Source organism: Melanotaenia boesemani, chromosome 14 (assembly GCF_017639745.1).
Source record: "Melanotaenia boesemani isolate fMelBoe1 chromosome 14, fMelBoe1.pri, whole genome shotgun sequence".
Taxonomy (NCBI): Eukaryota; Metazoa; Chordata; class Actinopteri; order Atheriniformes; family Melanotaeniidae; genus Melanotaenia; species Melanotaenia boesemani.
Window position 1 is genome coordinate 30,513,037 of NC_055695.1, and position 21,101 is coordinate 30,534,137.

The 21,101-nt window shown below is 40.0% G+C and overlaps 1 protein-coding gene across 16 annotated transcripts in view; it reads right to left on the bottom strand.

Moving 5' to 3' along the window:
• Positions 1 to 21,101, bottom strand: part of kif1aa (kinesin family member 1Aa) — a 53,304-nt gene that overhangs the window by 5,033 nt on the left and 27,170 nt on the right. For 2 of the 16 annotated variants that reach the window (XM_042005977.1, XM_042005973.1), the window contains 22 exons: positions 20,883 to 21,020; positions 19,194 to 19,514; positions 14,940 to 15,058; positions 14,732 to 14,817; positions 14,517 to 14,652; positions 14,123 to 14,285; positions 13,936 to 14,026; positions 13,711 to 13,829; positions 13,552 to 13,607; positions 11,535 to 11,643; positions 11,331 to 11,397; positions 11,150 to 11,234; positions 10,950 to 11,055; positions 6,712 to 6,738; positions 4,925 to 4,948; positions 3,317 to 3,431; positions 3,091 to 3,224; positions 2,911 to 2,972; positions 2,693 to 2,838; positions 504 to 692; positions 261 to 332; positions 29 to 150 (listed from right to left, as the gene is read on the bottom strand). In XM_042005977.1, coding sequence (XP_041861911.1) covers positions 29 to 150; positions 261 to 332; positions 504 to 692; positions 2,693 to 2,838; positions 2,911 to 2,972; positions 3,091 to 3,224; positions 3,317 to 3,431; positions 4,925 to 4,948; positions 6,712 to 6,738; positions 10,950 to 11,055; positions 11,150 to 11,234; positions 11,331 to 11,397; positions 11,535 to 11,643; positions 13,552 to 13,607; positions 13,711 to 13,829; positions 13,936 to 14,026; positions 14,123 to 14,285; positions 14,517 to 14,652; positions 14,732 to 14,817; positions 14,940 to 15,058; positions 19,194 to 19,514; positions 20,883 to 21,020 — 2,487 coding nt within the window. The remainder of the gene's footprint in view (positions 1 to 28; positions 151 to 260; positions 333 to 503; positions 693 to 2,692; positions 2,839 to 2,910; positions 2,973 to 3,090; positions 3,225 to 3,316; positions 3,432 to 4,924; positions 4,949 to 6,711; positions 6,739 to 10,949; positions 11,056 to 11,149; positions 11,235 to 11,330; positions 11,398 to 11,534; positions 11,644 to 13,551; positions 13,608 to 13,710; positions 13,830 to 13,935; positions 14,027 to 14,122; positions 14,286 to 14,516; positions 14,653 to 14,731; positions 14,818 to 14,939; positions 15,059 to 19,193; positions 19,515 to 20,882; positions 21,021 to 21,101) is intronic. The other 14 variants (XM_042005985.1, XM_042005975.1, XM_042005988.1 and 11 more) reach the window with 9 other exon arrangements.

The window sequence follows — 21,101 nt, forward strand, 5'->3', positions numbered from 1 at the left end:
TAAACAACAATCATAGTTTAGAGCAGACCTTAGTTCAGCATGGCTATAGCAACCCTCCACCAGTGAAGGGCATGTCGAGGAGGGTGTGATTGTGTTGAGAGCAGAAATGGAGGGGGAGTCTCTGAGGATTGTGACAGACATCTCAGAGATCTGAAACACACAAACACACATGGGATCAGCTGCACAGCCAAGCAGCAAACAGTCTTCGTATTGTCCTCATGCATATGTTTAAATGGAAGTCATTTAAATCAGTAAAGTACCTTGCTTTCACTGGCGCTGACACACACATGACTGTACTCTCTGTTAAAGGAGTGAGTGAGCAGCCGCAAACACTGTGAGAAAAAAAGGAGAAACTCTGTTAGACACCATAAAAACTTGGGCATTGTGACTGTATTTCAATAGGAATGTATATGAGAATTTTTTTTTCCTCTGGCTACAGAATACAGTAAAGACTGCCCAAGTCAAACTTGAAATGACATATTAACAAAATAAAGATGGCTGACCCTGGCAGCGAGCTCCCTCTGCCTCTCAGTGGTGATTTCAGAGCTGGAGCTGGCCTCTTGATCCACCTCGGTGTGTTGAAGAGACTCGCTCAGCTCCTTGGTGACACATGGCTGAAGGGACTCCTGGCCCATCAGCAGGGTGGACTCCAGTTTCTCCCTCAGCAGGAGGTAATGTTTGGTCTTCTCCACCTGAGAGAGTGGAGAATATCTCGGTCATTGAAAAACACGCGACTTCTTAGACAGCACAGATATGGGTCCCTGCACAGCCTTTAATACCACAAATCATCCTGGTTTATTAGATAGTGCGAGGGGGTCAGTTGATGTATTTTGAACTTTATATCTCTTGGATAGTTTTCTTCTCATTTTTGAGATGGTTACTTATTTGTAGTTCCTGAAAGGTCAGTGGTGGGTCCTGTTTTATTCTCCCGTTAGAAGCACCCTCATTCACAACTCTGGTTACGGTGCAGATGATTGTCGCAGGGAAATCTGCTTTTATATACGCCGCAGACTTGGTTCATTGTTACTACATAATCAATCTGAATGACAATAAATATTTCTTTTTATTTTCAAAAAATTATATTAGGTTGTACAATAATCTGGATTTTATTGAACCAAACTACTAATAATGAAAACAGCATTTTTTTTTTTCTATCACTCTGAATCCAGTTTTCAAGATGATTCTGTATAAAAGTTTCCAAACATTAAATAGTTGGTAAAGAACTGAAAATGTTCACCTGCCATATTTTTGTCATTATGCAGGAAACAATTTTTCTAAAAACAAATAAAAAATATATTTTTTTTTATCAGATCCATTTCAGTGTAAACATGGAGTCCTTCTCTGACATCACCATAACAACTCTCTCATCTCTGAACCTGAATATTCATGGATAGTTTCTGCCTGGATCTCATTGTGGAGATCAGAATTTCCTCCCATCGTTGCTGTTTGGAGCTCTGCTGCCCCCCACCCTCATAGATCTTCCTTTTAAGGCTCCACATGTTCTCAGTAGGGTGGAGATCAGGAGATGATGGTGATCCCACCATGAGTTTCTCTCCCTTTATAGCAGCCAAAGATCCTGCTGGTGTTTCTGCATCATGGGATGGAGCGTTGTCTTTACTGCAGAAGAAACGCTTCTTCCTTTTATACCACGACAGGAAATGCTCCGTTAGAAACTGGACGGATTTATCAGAGGCCACCCTAAAGGGTCCTCCCATCTCACTCCACATTATTCCAGCCCAAACCATCACCTCACCACTACCTGCTGACATGGCAGCCTTGTTGGGACACGATGTCCATCCACCAACCATCCAGACCTCCTTCCATCTGGACCATCCAGTGCAGCACGACATTCATCAGAGAAGAAAACTGTTAGAAAACGAGTCTTCATGTGTTTCTGAGTCCCTGCAAACATTTCTCTGTGTGATCATTGGTTAAGGGAGGTCCAGATCCAGCTTTATGTACAACTGCAGCCTCTGGTGGATCCTGGTGGAGAGGTTCACCAGCAGCTTCAGAAACCTGCTGCTGCTCATCGGTGGCTTTTTAACAGCTGATCTCTGAACACGATGCATTTTCCTGATGGAGACTTTCCTTCATCTGACTTTATCTGAACAAAGCCGTTCACTCTCTGAATCGTTCATTAATTTTCTTTACAGCTTAGTCCAATTCAGGGTCACAGGGAAACTGGAGTCTATCCCAGCAATTAGCAGGTTGGCAGGTACACCCTGGACAGGTCACCCATGCATTGCAGAGCCAACACAGAGAGACAAAAAACATGCTCTCGCTTACTCCCAGAGAGAATTGAGAGTGACCATTTACCCTAACATGCATGTCTTTGGACGGTGGGAGGAAGCCAGAGTACCCGGAGAGAACCCACGCATACACGGGGAGAACATGCAAACTCCACACAGAAAGGCCATTGTTCGAACCTCCTCCCAGCCACCAGATAAATCTAACAGAAAAACTAAAACTCAAATCTTTTATTAGCTGAAATCCTCCATGAAGAATTATCAGCAGCACAGTGAAATTGTGCCCACTAATGATTAAACATGAGCGACTTATTTGGATCACAGACTTCTCAAGAACAAATCCCAAACACTGTGATATGTTTGATCAGTGGGGCTTTTGAACTGTGGAGTCTGTTGAACTTTAGGAATGGCAGCATTGGCTATAAAAAGTAAAATATAGCCCTCACATCTTGAAGCAGACTGAGTTTCTCCAGTTCCCACTGGTGGTCCATAATGAGGCTGTCACTGCGCGGCCTCCACCCAGCCAGGTTCTCCTCCCCACGGACGTAGGCCACAGAGGTGTCCAGCACCCGCCTGCGTCTCCTCTGCATTCCTGGTGTGGAACAGGGCATTTATTAGATATGCCCCAAACTGAACTCAATGCTAAACTGTTCTTGGCACTTACCTGGGCTCCCTGCATCAGCCAGGTGACATAAGCTGACCTCATAAACACCAGTTATACGGTTCCTAGTAAAAGACAAAAAAATTAGATCTGTTAATTGCTGATTTTAAACTTTTACTGTATGTGAGCAGAGAGAAAACAGGAGCTCCATGGTCCTTTCTTCGTTTAAATTTTCCAACTCACCCATCTGCTGCTCTCAGGCTTCCTGTGCCGAAAAGGTTGCGGATCGAACGAGAAGCTGAGAGCTTTGTGTCACGGGAGTAGAACACCATGCAGATATCTTTGGTTATGATTGCAGGCTGCGTGCAGTTCTCTATCTGTAGGTGGTAAAAGATTTCACACATTCTTTCTCTGGAGGAAATGAAATCAGTTATTTCTGCCTCTTATCAAAGCAGATACTGTACAAAACCTCCAAGTAGGCTGAGAGGGTCATGTAGATCTTCTCCCCGTATGGAGTGACTCGGTTTAGTAGCAGGGAATTGTGCATGGAGCTATCCCAAGCAGCCTCAAAGCGGTAGAAAGTCCTGAGGTGGTCCAGGAAATGAGAAAACAGAAAAAATTGTATGAGTAGTTTAATTATAAGCAATTAAAAAAAAAAAAAAAAAAAAAAAGCATATAAGCTGTTTTTGAACCAGGGGTGTCAAACATACGGCCTGGGGGCCAAAACCAACCGCTGGAGGATCAAATCTGGTCTGCGTTAATTCGGTAAATGTGAAAATAACACTGACGATGTTGAAAGCTAACTTTATTAAAAATGACTGAAATGCCTCATTTCTAAGGTCAGATGATAACTTTTCTATCTTTTCTATTTTTCTTACCTAATAGCTGTAACTTCAGTTTGTATGATGAGGTGAGTCGTTGAGGTGGTCAGGATTACTACACACGTGTGGAAACGTACACGTATGTCCATGTAAAATAACTTCTAGATCCTGACACATTTTTCCAGTAATAAAAAAAATACTATATTTTTTTTAATCTCTTGATGTCTGTTGTCGCAAATTTGCCACAAAACATTTCTGGTATTTGTTGATTTTATTTCTTTTTATCTAAAAATGTATTCTAATGGTCTATTTGTTTTTATTCACTCTTTTACTTTTTATATTATTTATTATTAGTAAGTTATTAGTTGTTGATAATAAATTTGATATTTAATTGTCTTTTATTATATTGTTTCTTATTCTTTATTCTTGTTTTTTTTGTATTTATTTAGTTTTTATGTAATTGTAAATAAATTCAGGCATTACAGGGTTAAATGGTTTATGATTTTGTAGATCCATTGTAAGTAATGCACATATAAATGTGTAAATATGTAAAATGAATGAAAATGTAAATATATAAAATAGATCCAAATGAATACACAATAATAAAAATATAATTAAAATTAGAAAAATATGTTTTATATATTGTATAAATAAAAAGATCAACTTTTAAAATACACACACACACACACACACACACACACACACATATATATATATATATATATATTAATTCACATTATTATATATTTGACATATATACAATTAAAATAAAGAAAAAATAAAATATATAAATGTGTAATTGAGGCAAAATATTGTTAAAATTATCTTTGTTGGTTGTTAATAAAATGTTTATAGTTTATTATATGTAAACATGTTGATAATGTATTTATTTGTACTAAAATAAAGGGAAAATGTAAAGTTTCTTTAAGGATGATTGTTATGCTGTTATTTTACTGGTCTGAACCATTTAATGGTCAAACTGCACTGTATGTGGCTTCTGAATTAAAATGAGTTTGACACCCCTCCATACAGAACAAATACACAAATAAACATAAATAAACATTTAGACATTGTAGACAGTATCTCTCTGGTAAAGGAAACAGTCATTTTGCATGCAACAGGCTGAGATGATGCTCTGTGTTGTACATAACACCACGGAGAAGCAAAATGGAGCAGGGATGATTCTTAGCACAGAAAAAAATGGAGGGAGGGATGAGAGAAAGGCAGAAAAAATGTGGGACAGGGCTGTGAAATACCTATGGTCAACTCCCAGGGAAATGCTGTGAGAAAGAAGAAATCAGCAAAAGAATAGAAAGTGAGAGTCAGGAAGTATGTTGTGATTGTGCACTTGTGTGACTGGGATGGTGTTTGTCTTTTTTCCACAACCATATCTCATGATGTGAACTGTGCCGTGGGTAGTACGTGAGACCGCTCAGTGCCGTCATCCCGCTCGACCTCTGAGGAGGTCGAATAACGGGAAACGACAACTCCTCGACTGCAACGGTTCTGCTTTTCTGTGGCACCAGTGATTTACTCCATATGTTAATGTAAACAAATTTTCCTGCGTCTCTAGAGGCAAAATAATCACACACTGAAAGCAGTTATTATTCTGGCCTGCAGCCCGGGACGGCCTTAAATCTAAAAAACGATTATCCAAGCAAGAATTGTAAAAGGAAATTAGTGTTTCTGTAAGCCATAAAAAAACGGCTGAATAGTCTCTTCATGAAGTTCAGATGTTCAGCCCACTGGTCATGGACTGAGGTGACCTTGTGGGAAAATGAACAATGTGTCACCCAGAAAACAGCAGTCAGCGGCAAGCTGTGCTGGAGTAATGTTAAGGCAACTTCATGCAAAGATGCCGCTTCTCTCACAAGTCCTTTAGCAAGTCTGTTGACTGCACCACCCTTTTTACACATGCACACTTCTTTCCAAATAGTAGAAAGCTGCCCGCTTACAATACAAGGAAGCAATTTCCTCTTAACACTACTCCAACATGTGCTTCTCTGCACTTTACTACCTCCTAAAAATATGGGAGCCAGAACTGAAGTCATGCTGCTGGCCGAACATGTGAGGAACCATTTGTTTCTGGCAGAGTTTCCCTGAGGTGCAAGCAAGATTTAAAAATATTCACAACATCACAGCAATTCTGGGTGAAAGTGCTACTGGTGAGGTAATAGTTCAGTGGATTACATTTTAATAGCTGCATTTGAATATTGTGCCAGGGTGAGTATTGTAAATGATGTGATCCATATAACAGCATTTGAGTAAAAACGTATGATTGGTATTCCTGTAAATCTGCTGTAGCTGCGACTTTCAGGAAGTACAGCGAACTGAACAACAGATCATTTTCATAAATTACACTGCTACCAAAGTAAACAAAGTGAAAAGAATAAACAGAGAGTGATAATAGCACACAAACATAATTTTTGCCAATACATGTCTTTGCCTGTCTTGTTTCAAAATGTTAATAATGGATTTCTACCACCCCCTACTGGCCAACTATGCTACTACACCTACTTTAAAAATCAAACTATGCCTTAATCACTGGGATTTTTTTTCACCTCTTCAATTTTTTGTCTCGTTAAACAGACAAAAGACTGAGTAAAAAGACTTTTTAAAAATGGCTACAGCAATTAAAGATTACACTTTTCTGTCCCAAGACAAAAAAGTAGGGATAATCTTTAATATAAGACTCCTGCAGCAGCTGCCTCCACGACACCTCCTGCAGAGATGCAGCCAAAGACGTTTGACGTGAAGCAAAGCAGAGCCATGCAGACCCTGTCCATCATCAACCATAAAGCCTGACAAGAGCACAAACACACATCCAGCACAGCAAGAAACCCAGGGACATGCACATCCCTCACTTCTAATGAGGGGAGGAAAACAAAGAGGCACACATGAGTTGTTGACAGTCATGACAGAGTAGGTGAGAAGGAAGCCAAATCACTGAAGATCGACTAGGGGTGACACAGAGTACAGAAAGTTAGAAAGATGAGGTGTTTTATGTAACTTAAGAGTATGTAAAGAGAGGCAAATAATATACCTAGGCATGTCCGAATCAAGAAACTGTCTGCAAAAGCAAAACAAAAAACAAAACATTTTGTTAGTGGACTAGAGGGAGAAAAATGTTAGCATCCATGTACATTGATGTTAGTGTCATCAAGATTTATTTGAGACCACTGTTTTAAGTGGTGCTGAGGTTTTAAAATACAATCATGACCACTGATGGTGCACTGATGACAGGACAATCAGGGCTGAATAAACCAGGAGGACTGCAGGAGGACTTGTTACTGGTTCTTGGGGCATTTTGTCTGTCTAGGTTAAGACCCTGTAAACCCAAATCTGGGTAATGACGTTGGTTTTGTTGGAAAATAACTGAGAAAGCAGAGGATTCAAACAATGAGCCAAAACCTAAAATAATTGGCTAAATGTACTTAACAATTTGGAAACGTTTTTACATGAATAATGATCAGTAATAACAAATACAATTTATTAGCAACTATTATTTGTCCTTCCAACACCTTACACAACAGATAGCTACAACTTTACAATTCTAGTGCCAACACACAGTCATGTTAAAGGAAAATGATTTTCCTGTATAACGTGTCTTTATCTGCTTTTAACAGATTAAACTCACCGGCCACTTTATCAGGTCCTTTTTTGTAACTGTTAACGTAAATATTCAACCAGCCAATCACATGGCAGCAACTCAACACATCTAGTCATGTAAACATGGTGAAGACGACTTGGTGAAGTTCAAACTGAGCATCAGAATAAGGAAGAAAGGAAATTAATGTGACTTTGAACGTGGCATGGTTGTTGGTCTGAGTATTTACTGGGATTTTCACACACAACCATCTCTAGGGTTTACAGAGAATGGTCTGAAGAAGAGAAAATATCCAGCGAGCAGCAGTTGTCTGGACCAGGATGTCTTGTTGATGTCAGAGGTCAGAGGAGAATGGTTGGACTGGTTGGAGATGATAGAAAGACAACAGGAAGTCCAGTAAGCACTGGTTCCAACTAAGGTCTGCAGAACAGCATCTCTGAACACACAACACGTCCAACCTTGAAGCAGATGGGCTACAGCAGCAGAAGACACACCGGGTGCCTCCTGTCAGCTAAGAACAGGAAACTGAGGCTACAATTCACACACACTCACCAACACTGGACAATAGAAGATGGAGAAACGTTGCTGGTCTGATGAGTCTCCATTCACATGGTAGGCTCAGAATTTGGTGGAAACAACATGAAAGCTTGAATCTATGGCACCAAGAATTAAGACATCTCTGAAGGAAAAAGGGTTTCAACCTGGTACTAGCAAGGTGGACCTGTTGAAGTGGCCAGTGATTATTATGGATACAAACATCTTTTAAAAAATCTGCCGTCTACTGGCTGTAAAGATTTGATGCTTTCTCCATATTGAAAGGTCTGTTGGAGTTTACACAAAGAATGTTAGCTTCTTAGAGCAAATTGTTTAGACTGAATTAGACTGGGACACCAAACCAGTTTTGTAGAAAAGAACCCAAAACGTAATGCCCCTGGCTTTAGTAGTGAAGTAGTTTTAATATCAGGAGTAACTTTGAGATTTTCACTGAGATGATGATGAAATGCTGTGTCCAATAAATAAAAGTGTACAAAGGTGAACTAGAAGCTTCAGGCATAACACTGGGCAAAATAGTAAGACATGCATTTTTCTTTTTATATTATGGGATTAATTAATTAAAACGTGAAAGACAGTAAATGTAATTGTAAAAATGCTTGGTTTGCATTGGGTGTAGTTCTGAAAGCCTAATAACAGTGTTGGATTAGTACCATCTCTGTAGAAGAGATAATGGATGCCTGGATAGGGGTTAATACATCCAGTCATGGCTGAAACATGATGGGTTGAAAGAGAGGTGATAAACACTGTGAGATGCAACATGGAGGTGCAGTGACTACAAACAAAGACACATCGAGGAGGGTCACGCAGCCAGTGGTTAAAAGTGAACTACTGTTTATTTTAACTACTGGTAGGAGATTTGATGCTTCAATACCCATATTCACATCCCTGTTGAATAAATAGGTTTTTGTGGTACTGAAAAGTGAAACTGAGATAAACCATTTCATAGTGTTTCCCACCTGAAAAGAAGCACTAGTGAACTTTACTGAACAGATTTTTTTCAGGGAGGCACCCCTAACGACGGCTAATCCAGCATCCATCTTCATCCCGACTTTTCTCTGAGGTCTCATCAGCCAGTAAAAGTCAGTCTGATTTCTTATTTCTTGCTCTATTTAGTTTCTGTCTCTCTTTCTTTTCCTTTCTTCCTCTGATAAGGTCATCTTGCATTTCTTTGATGAATCAGATATGGTGCATGCACAAAACGATGGGTGTGTTGATATCCAGCTGCTAGCGTGTGATATAAATGTGTGTGTATATATATATATATATATATATATATATATATATATATATATATATATAAAGTATTTTAAGTATAAGGAATTTACTTAATTTTAAAAAAGTCAGAAACACAATTTTTAAAGTTAGAAAGTTACATAATGTTACTTGAATGTGACCTATGACCTTTACAATTCAACTGCAAAACAAATGAATCTGTTAGGAGAAAAAAGAAAAAGAAAAACACAAACAAACAAACAAAAAAAAAACTGTAAAATAAACTGGTTGCATAAATGTGGACCCCCTTAATCTAATAATTTGTTGAATCGTGTTTCTATTTAACCACAGCATTTACTTTTCTTGTTTTTACACCTGTCATCAATTAAAGAGACTCTAATAAACCCAAATAAAGTTCAGCTGTTCTCTTAGGATTTTCCTGACATTTACTCAGTCAAGAGAAGGGTCCAAACAAATTTCTACAGCACTGGATAAACCATGGAACACAGTGAAGACAGTCATACAGGAAGAGTAGAAAAGATGGGACAACAGGGATAACAGAAAGAACAGGGTGTCCACCCAAAATTGTGAAAAAGACCAGATGAAAATTGTTCAGGGACGTTGCCAAGGTGACCTACAGCAACACTGAAGGAGCTGCGAGAATTTCTGGAAAGGTGTTGTGACAAAAATCTTCATATTTTCCACATGCTTTGAAGATGGAGGCCTTCTCTAAAAGAGAAAAACATCTAAACCCAGCTACAATCTGAAAAAACAAAAAAGAAAATCCACTACGTCTCCTAAAAGCATCTGGGGAAAATGTGCTATGGTCTGATTAGACCAAGGTTAAGTTTTTTGGCCACAATTCCGACAGAAAAAATACTTTGTATCACCAAAATAACTGCATACCCACAGTGAAGCATGGTGGTGGCAGTATCATGCTTTGGGGTTGCTTTTCTCCAGCTGGAACTAGGGCTCTAGTCAAGATGGAGGGAATTCTGACCAGATCTAGATACCACTCACTCTTGGTCTAAAACCTTCAGACTTCCGCTGGAGAAGAATTTCGCCTTTCATCACGACAATGACCCCAAACAGACACCCAGATCAGCAAAAGTACAGCTTCACCAGAAGAAAATAAAGTTCTGGAGGACTGTGAACAAGAGACATCGTCACAATCTGACAGATGTCGTCACAATCTGACAGATATGGAGCAATAACTTGGCAAATATTCCTTGTTGACTGACTGCTACGTGAAGACTGAATGCTGTTAGTATAGTGTCTACATTTAATCAACCAGCTTATTATGCTTTTTTTCCTAATAGATTTATGGGTTTTTCAATTGTACAGGTTAAAAGTCACAATTCTGAGAATTTTTAAAAAAAAAAAACCTGGAATTTTAACAGGGATGTGAACATGTTTTATATTCACTGCAACTATGAGGATGTGGGGTTCAATGTGTTTTTGGTCACTCTGAATGTGACCAACTAAAATTAAAGAGAGCAAACTAGATTCATGCAAAATAAATGAAATAAAATAAAAATAAAAAATTAGGAAAAGAACAGAAACAAACTTGCTGAGATTATTAATATTAATATTATTATTATTATTATTTTTTTTACATCCAAGTTATGCATCTGCTGGCATGCTTTTGATAGTTTTTTGTACAGCTTGTACAACATGCCATGCTCTTTCCTTTGTGCCTTGTTTCTGTGCAGAAGCTTCCTCAGCAGTGAAGCCAACAAATGAAACAGTTTTTAACAGAAATCAGAGCCACATAGTGCAGCGGTTTCCAAAGTTCAGCCAAGCTTCCGTAGCCATCATATAGAGCATATTTGAATATTTCATAGGCAGGCTTTGATTTAAAGCTGTTTTAAAGTTATTCATTTACAAAAGTCTGAGCCAATACACACCTGTCATCCTGCAAGGGCCTGACATAGCCAGCAGACAAGATGTTAAGAGACAGAATATTGGGGTCGATGATGGTCTCGTCAGCTTCGGGGGTGTTACGAAGACGCCCTGGGAGAGTGCAAGTGCCTCAGTAAGAACAGATCTTCCAATCTTTTTAACAATTTTTTTCTTTAGGGTTATAAAATTTGAAAATAAAACCTACCCACAACAAGTTCACGAATGTCCTTCCATGCCAGGTCACCTCCAGATTCATGTACAATGGTAACAGTGACTCTTCTCTGAAGGCCCTGGAAGTGAAGCAAATAGTTCAATGTTTGAGTTTTTGTGGAAAAAATGATATTAATAATCCAGATATTATATTGTTCACTGTGTGACTGACATACCTGGTGTAGTAAGAATGTGCCGTGGCAGGGCATTCCTCCTCTATGGTCCACAGCTGCAGGGATGTAGCTGTGACACAAAGACAACAAGCCTCATTTATTGGCTCAATTCTCACTAATTTTAAGTAGAAATGATTACTCTGTTCCAGAGATTTCAACTAAATTCTGCTAAATTTGATGCTTATTGAGATGATATGAGATACTTACTCTCCAGTGGCCTCAAGCTCGCAGATTTCAAAGAACACCATGAGATCATATTTACGGTGGCAGGGTCCCGCCTGTGGACGGGTCACCGCCGTCAGCTTGGTGGCAGGAACTGTTTTAAAAGATTTTTAGAGATGTTACACAGGAAAACCCAGAGTAAGCTAACAGCTAGCAGGTGGCTATCAGATAGCTACCCTACACAGGAAAGAAAACGGGAAGAAGACAGGAAATCAGTGACACAGGAAGAAGAGGAACTATTCAGTTCTGTAGATGGAGCTCATTTTCTTACTAATCACTCTTTTAAAGGCAAATCTTACCTAAAAACTGTTGTTATAAAGCACACAGTTAATCCCTGCCATAAGGTTCAAACTCACCATGCAGCTCTGAAAGTTACTAAGTTTAGACTGATTGATAAATTAACAGTGTTTTTCTGACTTCAGGCAGTTCCTCAAAAGAAATTCAGATATAAAAAAGTGAGCACATACAAATAAACCACATGCAGCCCTGCAGTACAAGCTGAAGAAGAAGTACAGAATAACTGGGATAACCTGTAGTTTAGTGTGATTTTATTCTTTTTTTTTTTTTTTGGACAAATGATGTATTATTCAAAGTGGTAGGAAAAGCCTAATTAGCCACCTTTACAACCAGGTATAACTTCTAAGAATAGTGCTTCTGTGAAATGAGCAACAGCTATATGTGTAGGTACTGCCCCCCCCCAAAATGTGCCAAAATCCTATGTAATATTCTCCTGTTGGTATTCACACCAATGGCTCCAGAATTCTGATACAGTATGTCTGTCTATCAACAAGGTGCCAGTCAGGTATCAATCATACATCTGTGACTGACACACACCTGGAATCACTTAACAAGAATGAACACCAACAGTAGAATATTAGAGGGGATTGTGGGACATTTTTGAGTGGTCATTATCTACATGGTTGGTTGTGTTGCTCATTCTACAGAAGCATGATCTTTACAGGTTATACCTTGTTGTAAAGGTGACCCATCAGGCTTTCCACCATGTATAATACACCAGTTTGTTTAATCCATCCATCCATCCATCCATCCATCCATCCATCCATACCGCTTCGTCTATTAAGGGTCACGGGGAAGCTGGAGCCTAACCCAGCATATAGCAGATGAGAGGCAGGTACACCCTGGACAAGTCACCAGTCCATCGCAGAATTTTTATTATCAAAGAGTAGAAATAATCAAAAATTTGGGCTAAACTTTTTTCTTTATATATGAGTATATTCTGTGGAAGAAAGGCACAGTGATCAAGTTCAAGAGAAGCTTGAAGAAGGAACTGCAAGGATAATTCACCACGAAGGTCAACAGCAAACACACGGAGCACCAGAGTCAATCCAACTGCAGAATCCTGACACAGAAAAACTCTTTTTTTATATCAATTAAATGAACTTTCATACCGTTTTAGTGAGTTGTGATATAAACTATGGTCAATAGAAAACATGTAAATTGCTTTATGTTCTGTCCACAAGATGATTTCTCTGCATGTGACCACATAGCTTGAGGCTTCAGTATTAGATTTTTGGCAATGCCTACACAAAATGGATGCAGTCTCCATCTCTGAAACAGTTATTTGGTTCTATCCAAAACCAAGACATACACTTGATATAAGAAAAGGTTTCCAGTTGCAGGATTCTCTTGGATTTGACCACAACGACCAACCCGGCTTCTGAGCTTTAATAACTGAACAGATAGAGATGGGTGGTGCAGGCAGCTGAGCTCGGTCGTTTGCTTCCAGCAGGAAGGAAGCAGCCAAGCCAGCAGCAGACAGAGCGTGGTCTGACAGCGAGTCCACAAGTGCCCCACTGAACACATCTGGGACCAGGTGTCGGATCAGTTCCAGTGACTTCTCCCGATCCGCTGAGTTTTCTGAATCCACTGCTCACACCCAACAACATGAAGCTAAGATGACATGACTTGCCAGCATAAAAAGACAAATTACACAAAGAAAAGAAGATCTGAAGCAAAGCAACTCCAGCCAGGAGTATATTACCTGGTTTGGAGAGAGGCATCACTCGTGGAAACTGTCTTCTGCAAGGACGAAGTGGACTGGGTGCAACAACACACAATTTCATGCAATTATAAAAACATAATTACATTAATGGCTATATATTTAGGTACTACATGAAATCTTAACAGGCAGACATGGTACCTCATTACGTCTTTACAAAGAGGGAGAAAAGGCTGTTTCTGGTAATGTCCAAACACCTCAAACACAATTGGTTGGGTCTTGATGTAGTCCACAAAGGACTTAGTGACTTCAACAGCAATCTACAAAATAGCATATTAGCATTTATGTATTGGACCAAAAAAAACCCCAAAACAAACAAACAAACAAAACACATCTCTGTCCAAGGCATATTTAGATGTTTCTCACATTCTGCACGTGGTAGAAGCCAAGAGGAGGGCCGAGGCCTGTGTTTTTTAAAGGTTCAGTAGAAAAGGCCTCATCATGGCGGTGGATGAAGCTAAAATCAAGCCAGAAAAATTAAACAGTTTAGAACTTGAAATAACAACAGTTTTGTTAAGAAAGGACTTAAAGCCTAAAAAATATCACATCTCACTTGAACTGGCAGAAGATATCGGCATATTCCGCAGAGATGCTGGAGGCCTGCAGGACCGTCACCCTAAAGGTGAAAAGGTCACCAATCCTCAGGTGATCCAGGGTTGCATCCAACGCTCCATCCAGACCAGCCTTCAGCGGATTCTCCAGCTCGTCTGAACCAGCTGTGAGGAACACAAATAAACAGATGCAGGTTGAAGTTAGCATTCCTAATCCACAGAAGCATGGACTAGGTTTGACCGGGAATCTCCTCCCCCAGTTCTCCCTGAGATTGTTGAAATGTGATTATTTCTCAGACTGGGATGACTCTGTTATCTACATGTGCCGCGACCTTAATGGACACCACTGACACGTGTAGACAAACATGAATCCATTCACTCATAAAATAGAGTTACCCGCACATGTGTTGTTGTTGACCTCATCAGCTGATGGCCCCATTTCTGCATTTTGCCCCTCGCCCTCCACAATCCGAAGCTCCTCCTGGGAAATCCCAGTGCGCGACAGTCCAACAGAGCAGGACTCAGACTGGAACTGCAAATACAAGAAAAAAAACAGTGAGGCAGCAAGTATATGAAGTTTAATAATCTTAATCTGTGTTTCTTTCTTCTACCTTTTCATACTGCTGATCCTCAAATGAGATTTTGGCTGTCCCTGACTGCCGTACTCCCGAGCCGTAGTCAGGAGCTTCCTCGTCCGCTGGAGGGAAACATAAAGCACCTTCACTTCACTCCCTTCAGAAGTCACACCCAGCTTGTCTAGTCGATGGCTTCACAACATTTTGATCAAAACAAAGATGAGACGGAGGACCTGAGCCTTACCTGATATGGCCTGTACCGCTACTCGAAGGAAGCCCTTCACCTCTCCCTTCTCGCTGACGATGGCCACTCTGTGCACCAGTGGGACCGGGTACAGCAGATTGCTCAGATAAACAAAAGCCCTGCACATGGAGCAGAAAGAAAAGAAAAAAAAAATCATTAAAGACAAAAAAGCTGAGGACACAATTCTTTTTACATTTTTCACTGGACTGGACAACAGAACACAGAGCTGCAAAGCAACCAAACAGAAGCTGGGACTGCTCTTGCGATGGCCATGGCTGCCCTTTACTATTGCTTTATAGGGCTGTTCCTCACTATACATGTATTATTATATAATTAAGATAGTTATGGGTCACATGCAGCATCCCTAGACTCTTGCATTAGACTGATGAAGCCTTGGTGAGGCTAAGGAGCATGTGTGTAAGGGTCAACTTTAAATTTTGCATATGGTAATACTGAAAACCAGCTCTATACTCAGCTGGAGAGCAGATGTTTTGTTGTCTGAGTTGATTAATAATCATATGCTGCTGCATCATTAATGTGCCTCCACCAATGTAAACGCTGCACTGATTTAATTAAACCAGACTGAGCACTCGAGGCACTTTTTGTTAATGTTACATTTGAACATAATGTAGGGGATTGGGACAGACTATATTTTCTTGAAAATATAATATGTTTCTATCTTCTGCTTTCAACTATACTGCTTGATTTTCTTTCTACAGGCCTGAAGGGATAGACATTTAAGGGTGGAGAGTGTAAAAAGGGGGAGACTTATGACAAGATTGGTGAGGTGCAAATAAGGCATGCTCAGGACATAAAAGGTGAACAAAAATGATTTCAAATCGTCGACTCAAAGGAATCAAAAGCAAATGAAACAGAAATCATCATACGGAACATGGCTCAGCTCGAAGGAAAAACTGCCAACAACTAAAACAACGAATGACATCAAAAATCAAAGCGCACCTCTTAAAGTAGTGCTTTGTACAGAATAGGGGATTACGTCATCATCAGATGTATTTAAGTAAAAAAACTGACAATAAAAAAAGGTCAAAATGAAAAGACTTGTGCTCTGGCATGCCTAAAAGAGACAGCTGCAGCAGAAACCAGCTCTTTCATCTTGAGATTTTGAGTCTTCCTTGAATACCACGTTGCTCATTCATATGAATAATTTCATACTTATTGAAGTCACGCAGCACGGTGAGAACATTTCACTGTGGCTCCCTGTTTTATGCAAATCAGATTTCAATATAAACCATGAAATGTGTCAGTGCTTTGAAAAGTAAATGTGCTATTTTCTTTTAAATTCCCCTTCTTCATACTGATTTTCTCAGACAAGAGACACTTGAGGTGGCATTTCAGGATCAACTCTGTTTGAAAATGAGGCCCAAACTGACCCTCTGAGCAAGAAGCATTTAGTTCCTATGTGATAACAGCAACAAAGCAAAGACAAAACAAGCACCTAATAATATGAGTTAAAATAAATGAGTAAACAAACAAGCAAAGAAAGCTTGGAAATGTCTTTTCTGGGGTTTATTTAGTAATGAAAGAAAATTGGAAAAATCTGTTATGTGCCCAGGACATTTGCGAACAGCTGCAGAGATGGTGACCATGACAACCAGGTTAAGACACGTAAGTGGCTGGTTTGAAGTCGTAAGCAGGTAGGCGTTGGAAAGAAGGTGAAAGGAACAAAAATCACCTAATAAAAAAAGGTTGATAATCACACTGAAATATGTTGGTCTAGACTCTCATGGTAATCCAAAGAGCTTGAATGCAGGCTGATGGTCTTCTTTTGTTTTGGTTCCTGAAGACATTTCATTCAAAAGTCTTCTTCAGTTCTAACTCTGAGTAGCAATGTGTAGCAGATCTGTATACAAGGGAAACCAAATAACTGCTTCATAAACACATGGCAGAACACAGGAGAGCAACTCAACACATTAAGAGGTTCATTGGCATCTCAAGAATAAAGGACAGTAATGTCCACATTATGGACAGAGATTTTGGATATATGGTTTGAGAGAGGTGTCAAGGAAGCCATCTGTATTAAATTGGAAAACGTCTCTGAACAAAGGAGGTGGTTTCAGATACACCCCTAGGGGAAAAAGTTACCAGGTTGATAGTAAAGCTTTCTAAACGCAAAAAGAAGAAACAGGAGCAAGTGACGAAAAATAGAGAGTAGACAATTTACTGAAAACTCCATTTAAACTGAAACAGACTTAATCAGCTGATCAAAGGTTAAAGAAAAAAAAGTCAAAATCTGCAGAAAAATTGGGCTTTTGTGACATTTTTTTTTCTTGCATCAACACTGTCACGGCCTCCTGAAGAAAAAAGCTTTCAGTCTTCAGTTGTGGAGGGATTGTTGAGCTGCACAAGCAACGCACCATCGCCGCAGAGGTTGGACACAGTAAGATGGTCATTTTAAATTTCTTCCTGGCAGATCCACAAAATTTCACCTGTGCTGAGCCAGAGAATCCAACAGGCCGATGCTCAGCCCAAATTAAGGCTCTTACTGATACTGACTGCAGCCCAGTAACTAAAAGAGAAAAGGGCTTTAAAAACAAAAAACATCTTCAAAGGTCTTCTCCCATGCGAAAAAGTTAGACTTTGCAAGAAAGCACCAAACATGGGACACTGAAAGGTGGAAGAAAAGGTTTATAGAGGAAGGAACTTAACCTGGATGGCTTCCATCGTGGCTGGAGATAACAAGGAGATCCCACTGGAGATGTTTTCCAAACAGTACAGTGGAGGAGGCTTCATCATGGTCTGGGGGTCTTTTTCCTTCAGTGGAAAAATGGAGCTTCAGGTTGTCCAGGGGCGTCAAACTGTTGCTGGCTTTGTGGAAATGTCACAGAGGGCATCCCTTTTGACTGAGGGCCCTCATCTGTGCGATAATTACTGGGTCTTTTAACTGGACAAAGCTGAAGTGCACATCACCCGCCTCACTGAGGACTTCTTTCTGGAGAGTAATAGTGCTCTTTTGGACCATCCTGCATGGTCTCCTGATTTAAATCCCCTTATGAAAATTTGGGGATGGATGGCAAATGAACTTTACAAGAACAGGCATCAGTTCCAGACAGTGGATGTCCTTCACGAAGCCATCTTCACTGCAAGGAGAAACATTCATACCAGCCTCCTGGACACACTCATATCGAGCAAGCATGGTGTGATGAACAAGAATGGTGGAGCTACTCACTACTGAGTCCCTTTTTCACACTTTTAGATTTGTTTTTTTGGGGGTCTTTGGTCACAGCTGGCGAACAGCTTGTTTCAGTTTAAATACAGTTTTCAATAAATTCACTTCTGTTTTTTTTTTCTCTTGCTCTTGTTTGTTGTTTTTTTTGCTATTTGAAGCTCATTTTGCAACCTTGATACAATCCACCAGTACCAAAAGTGATTATTTGTACTTTTCCCTGCTGGTCTTAAGATTTTGTTCTGGAGTGTGTCACTTTTCCTACAACACAGCTTTGACTCTCCTCCGGGAGACTTCACCAATCACATGTTGGACTATGTGACCACACCAGTTTTGGTCAGGTAGGTAAACAATTTACAGATGATAATGACTTAAACGACTCACACAATGGTCAGGAGGGCCAGTGACACCATGTGACCTTAACATGTCTACTTCCTTTTTACACTTAAAAGCTGAAACTTAGGCACGTCCAGTTCCCGTCCTTGAGGGCCACTGTCCTGCTCCAGCAAACCTGATTAAAATGATATGACATCTGCCCACCAGCTTGTCAAGTTCAGCACAGGCCTTTTAATGATCCATTAATTTAAATCAGGCGTGTTGCAGCAGGGAAACATCTAAAACCTGCAGCACAGTTGCTTCAATGAACATTTCTGGCCTAGTTAGAACTGAAGAATCCTTTAAAATAAGAGGTGAAACGTCTTCAAGAACCAAGAAGAAGTCCAGTTGCCTTTATTCAAAGTCTTGGCATCAGTGCTTGAGCTTCTTGTTGTAAACTGTGACTTTTCTGTGTTTCATGAACAGTAAAACACAAAACATCTGGGAACCAAAATTATTTAAACAGAAGATGTGAGGCTGCCACGTGAGAAACAAAACAAAAATTCTCCTGCGTATAATTAAAACTTAATTTCATGTGTTCAGAAAGTGTCCTCGCTCCAAAACAAACTCCTGTACTTTCTGTATTGTGAAGTGTGGGTTCGTTTCTGGTGATGTTTCTCAAGGAAAGCAGACCCTGCATCTCAGCGTGAAAGAGCTAGTTTCCTCCACCAGCATGCTCCTGAAACCTCACCAACCTTCCCACTACACTGAATAATGGAGAGCGGTCGTAAAAGGGATCCTGGCCTTCGCTGGAGCCTCGGCAGAGCTCTCCCTCATCATCATCATCATCATCATCATCATCATCATCATCATCATCATCCTCTCCCCCGAGCTCGGAGCACGGGTCGTCCAAAAAGATATCATCATCCAGGTCCTCCAACTCCTCCAACTCCTCCTCCGCCCCTCGACCCTCCCTCTGCGAGTCAGCCAGCTCAGTAATTTCAGAGTTGGAAAGGGTCGGGGACGGGGTGGGGTCACTCATGCGCTCGCTCATGCATGTGTTGAATAAAGGGTTTCTGGTGCAGCCAGAGACATGGGAACTAGGTTAGTACAGTAAGATAGAAAGAACAAACTTGTTTAAACAAATGGACTGGACCAAGGGAGAAAACCTCCCTTGTTTGAGCCAAAAACCATGTTTACTCTTTGTTTTAATGGAAAGTATTGAGTGGAGACACAGGGATCCGGTGGGAAAGTGTTAAAAATATAAAAAAATACTAGTATATAGTATGCATTTCAGTGTATCAGACCTTGATGATGGAGAATGCATACAGGTCAAGACTTGATGGAGCAAAAAACATTAAATTTCTGTAGCCAAACAGGTCACAGACCGGATGATTCATCTTCACTGCACTTGGAATTAGTAAAAATAGCCATACATGGTCAGTGAATGTTAATTACACATTCCCTCAAAGAACAACCAAGATTTAAAACAAGCTGGGTGACTTACACTAAATAAAAAAATAAATAAATAATCATTTGATCCTGAGTCGAACATGTAGCTTCTGTTAAATAAAATCATGTTTTGTAGTTAAACTGTTTTAAATCGTGTTGTTTTAGCATAACATGCACAACTTTTAAAACTCCAGAACAGAGGGGGGCAGTGGTGCATCAAACATTCACTCCTCGAACATTTTTCTTTTGCAGCCAGTTTCCAGGACCACGTTTTGCACATAACTTTGCAACCAGCTTTGATTTGAATTTTAAAAATCAGAAAGCTCTAAATTTAGATACAAATGTTGAAATGCAAACACAAATCATCTTCTGATGTCACCAGATGAGCTCCGTACTGGTGAGAATAAAAAAAAAAAAAAGATTAGTTTCTGATAAAGGACTGGCATCTCAAGCAGTTAAAGTAAATACAAGCCCCTTCTATAAATATCTTAAATTTATGAGAAAATGAGAGTACTTTCTGTTCCTCTTTGCATGTCTTACAAGAGTTAATGACATTATTAGGGTGGATGTGCAGAGTATTATATAACAGAAAGTGATAGAGTAGAATTCATCTGTGGATAGAGACAGGACTGGGCAGAGAAACTGGGACACTGTGTGCCACAATGGGAGAAGAATACAACAGGTTTTGAGTAGGAGGACTGAGGACATGCCATTCTCGAACGCTCCACTACTAATTTCCCTTTTTAAGATGATGGGCTTGTCATCAGTTGGCATGCTCTAGAATCAGAACTTATCATTAGCAAATGATGCCCAGTATTATATTTTACCAAACACAGTGTGTGACATGATGATAATGGTCCACCAGACTGAATGAATACACTGGCCCATCAGCTGATACCACGCCATTTCACTAAAGGGACAGAAACTCCTAACTCTGGGCTTGTTGACCTGTATAAGTTCAGGAGGAAATCCTCAATCTCTACAGTGTTTACCTGCCGACCAGGCGGAACCAGGGGAAGCGGTCATAAAAAGGGTCGCCTCCTGTCATCACATTTTCACATTCCTCACTGGTATTGTTGGGCACATCGGCTGCACGGTCGTACATCTCTCGCATGAGATCAAGCCTCTGCCTGAAGGAAGCGGCGACAAGTGTCACATTAAGATCACATTAAACAGACTCATAACTAGGATTTAATGAGTAAACAGAGGGC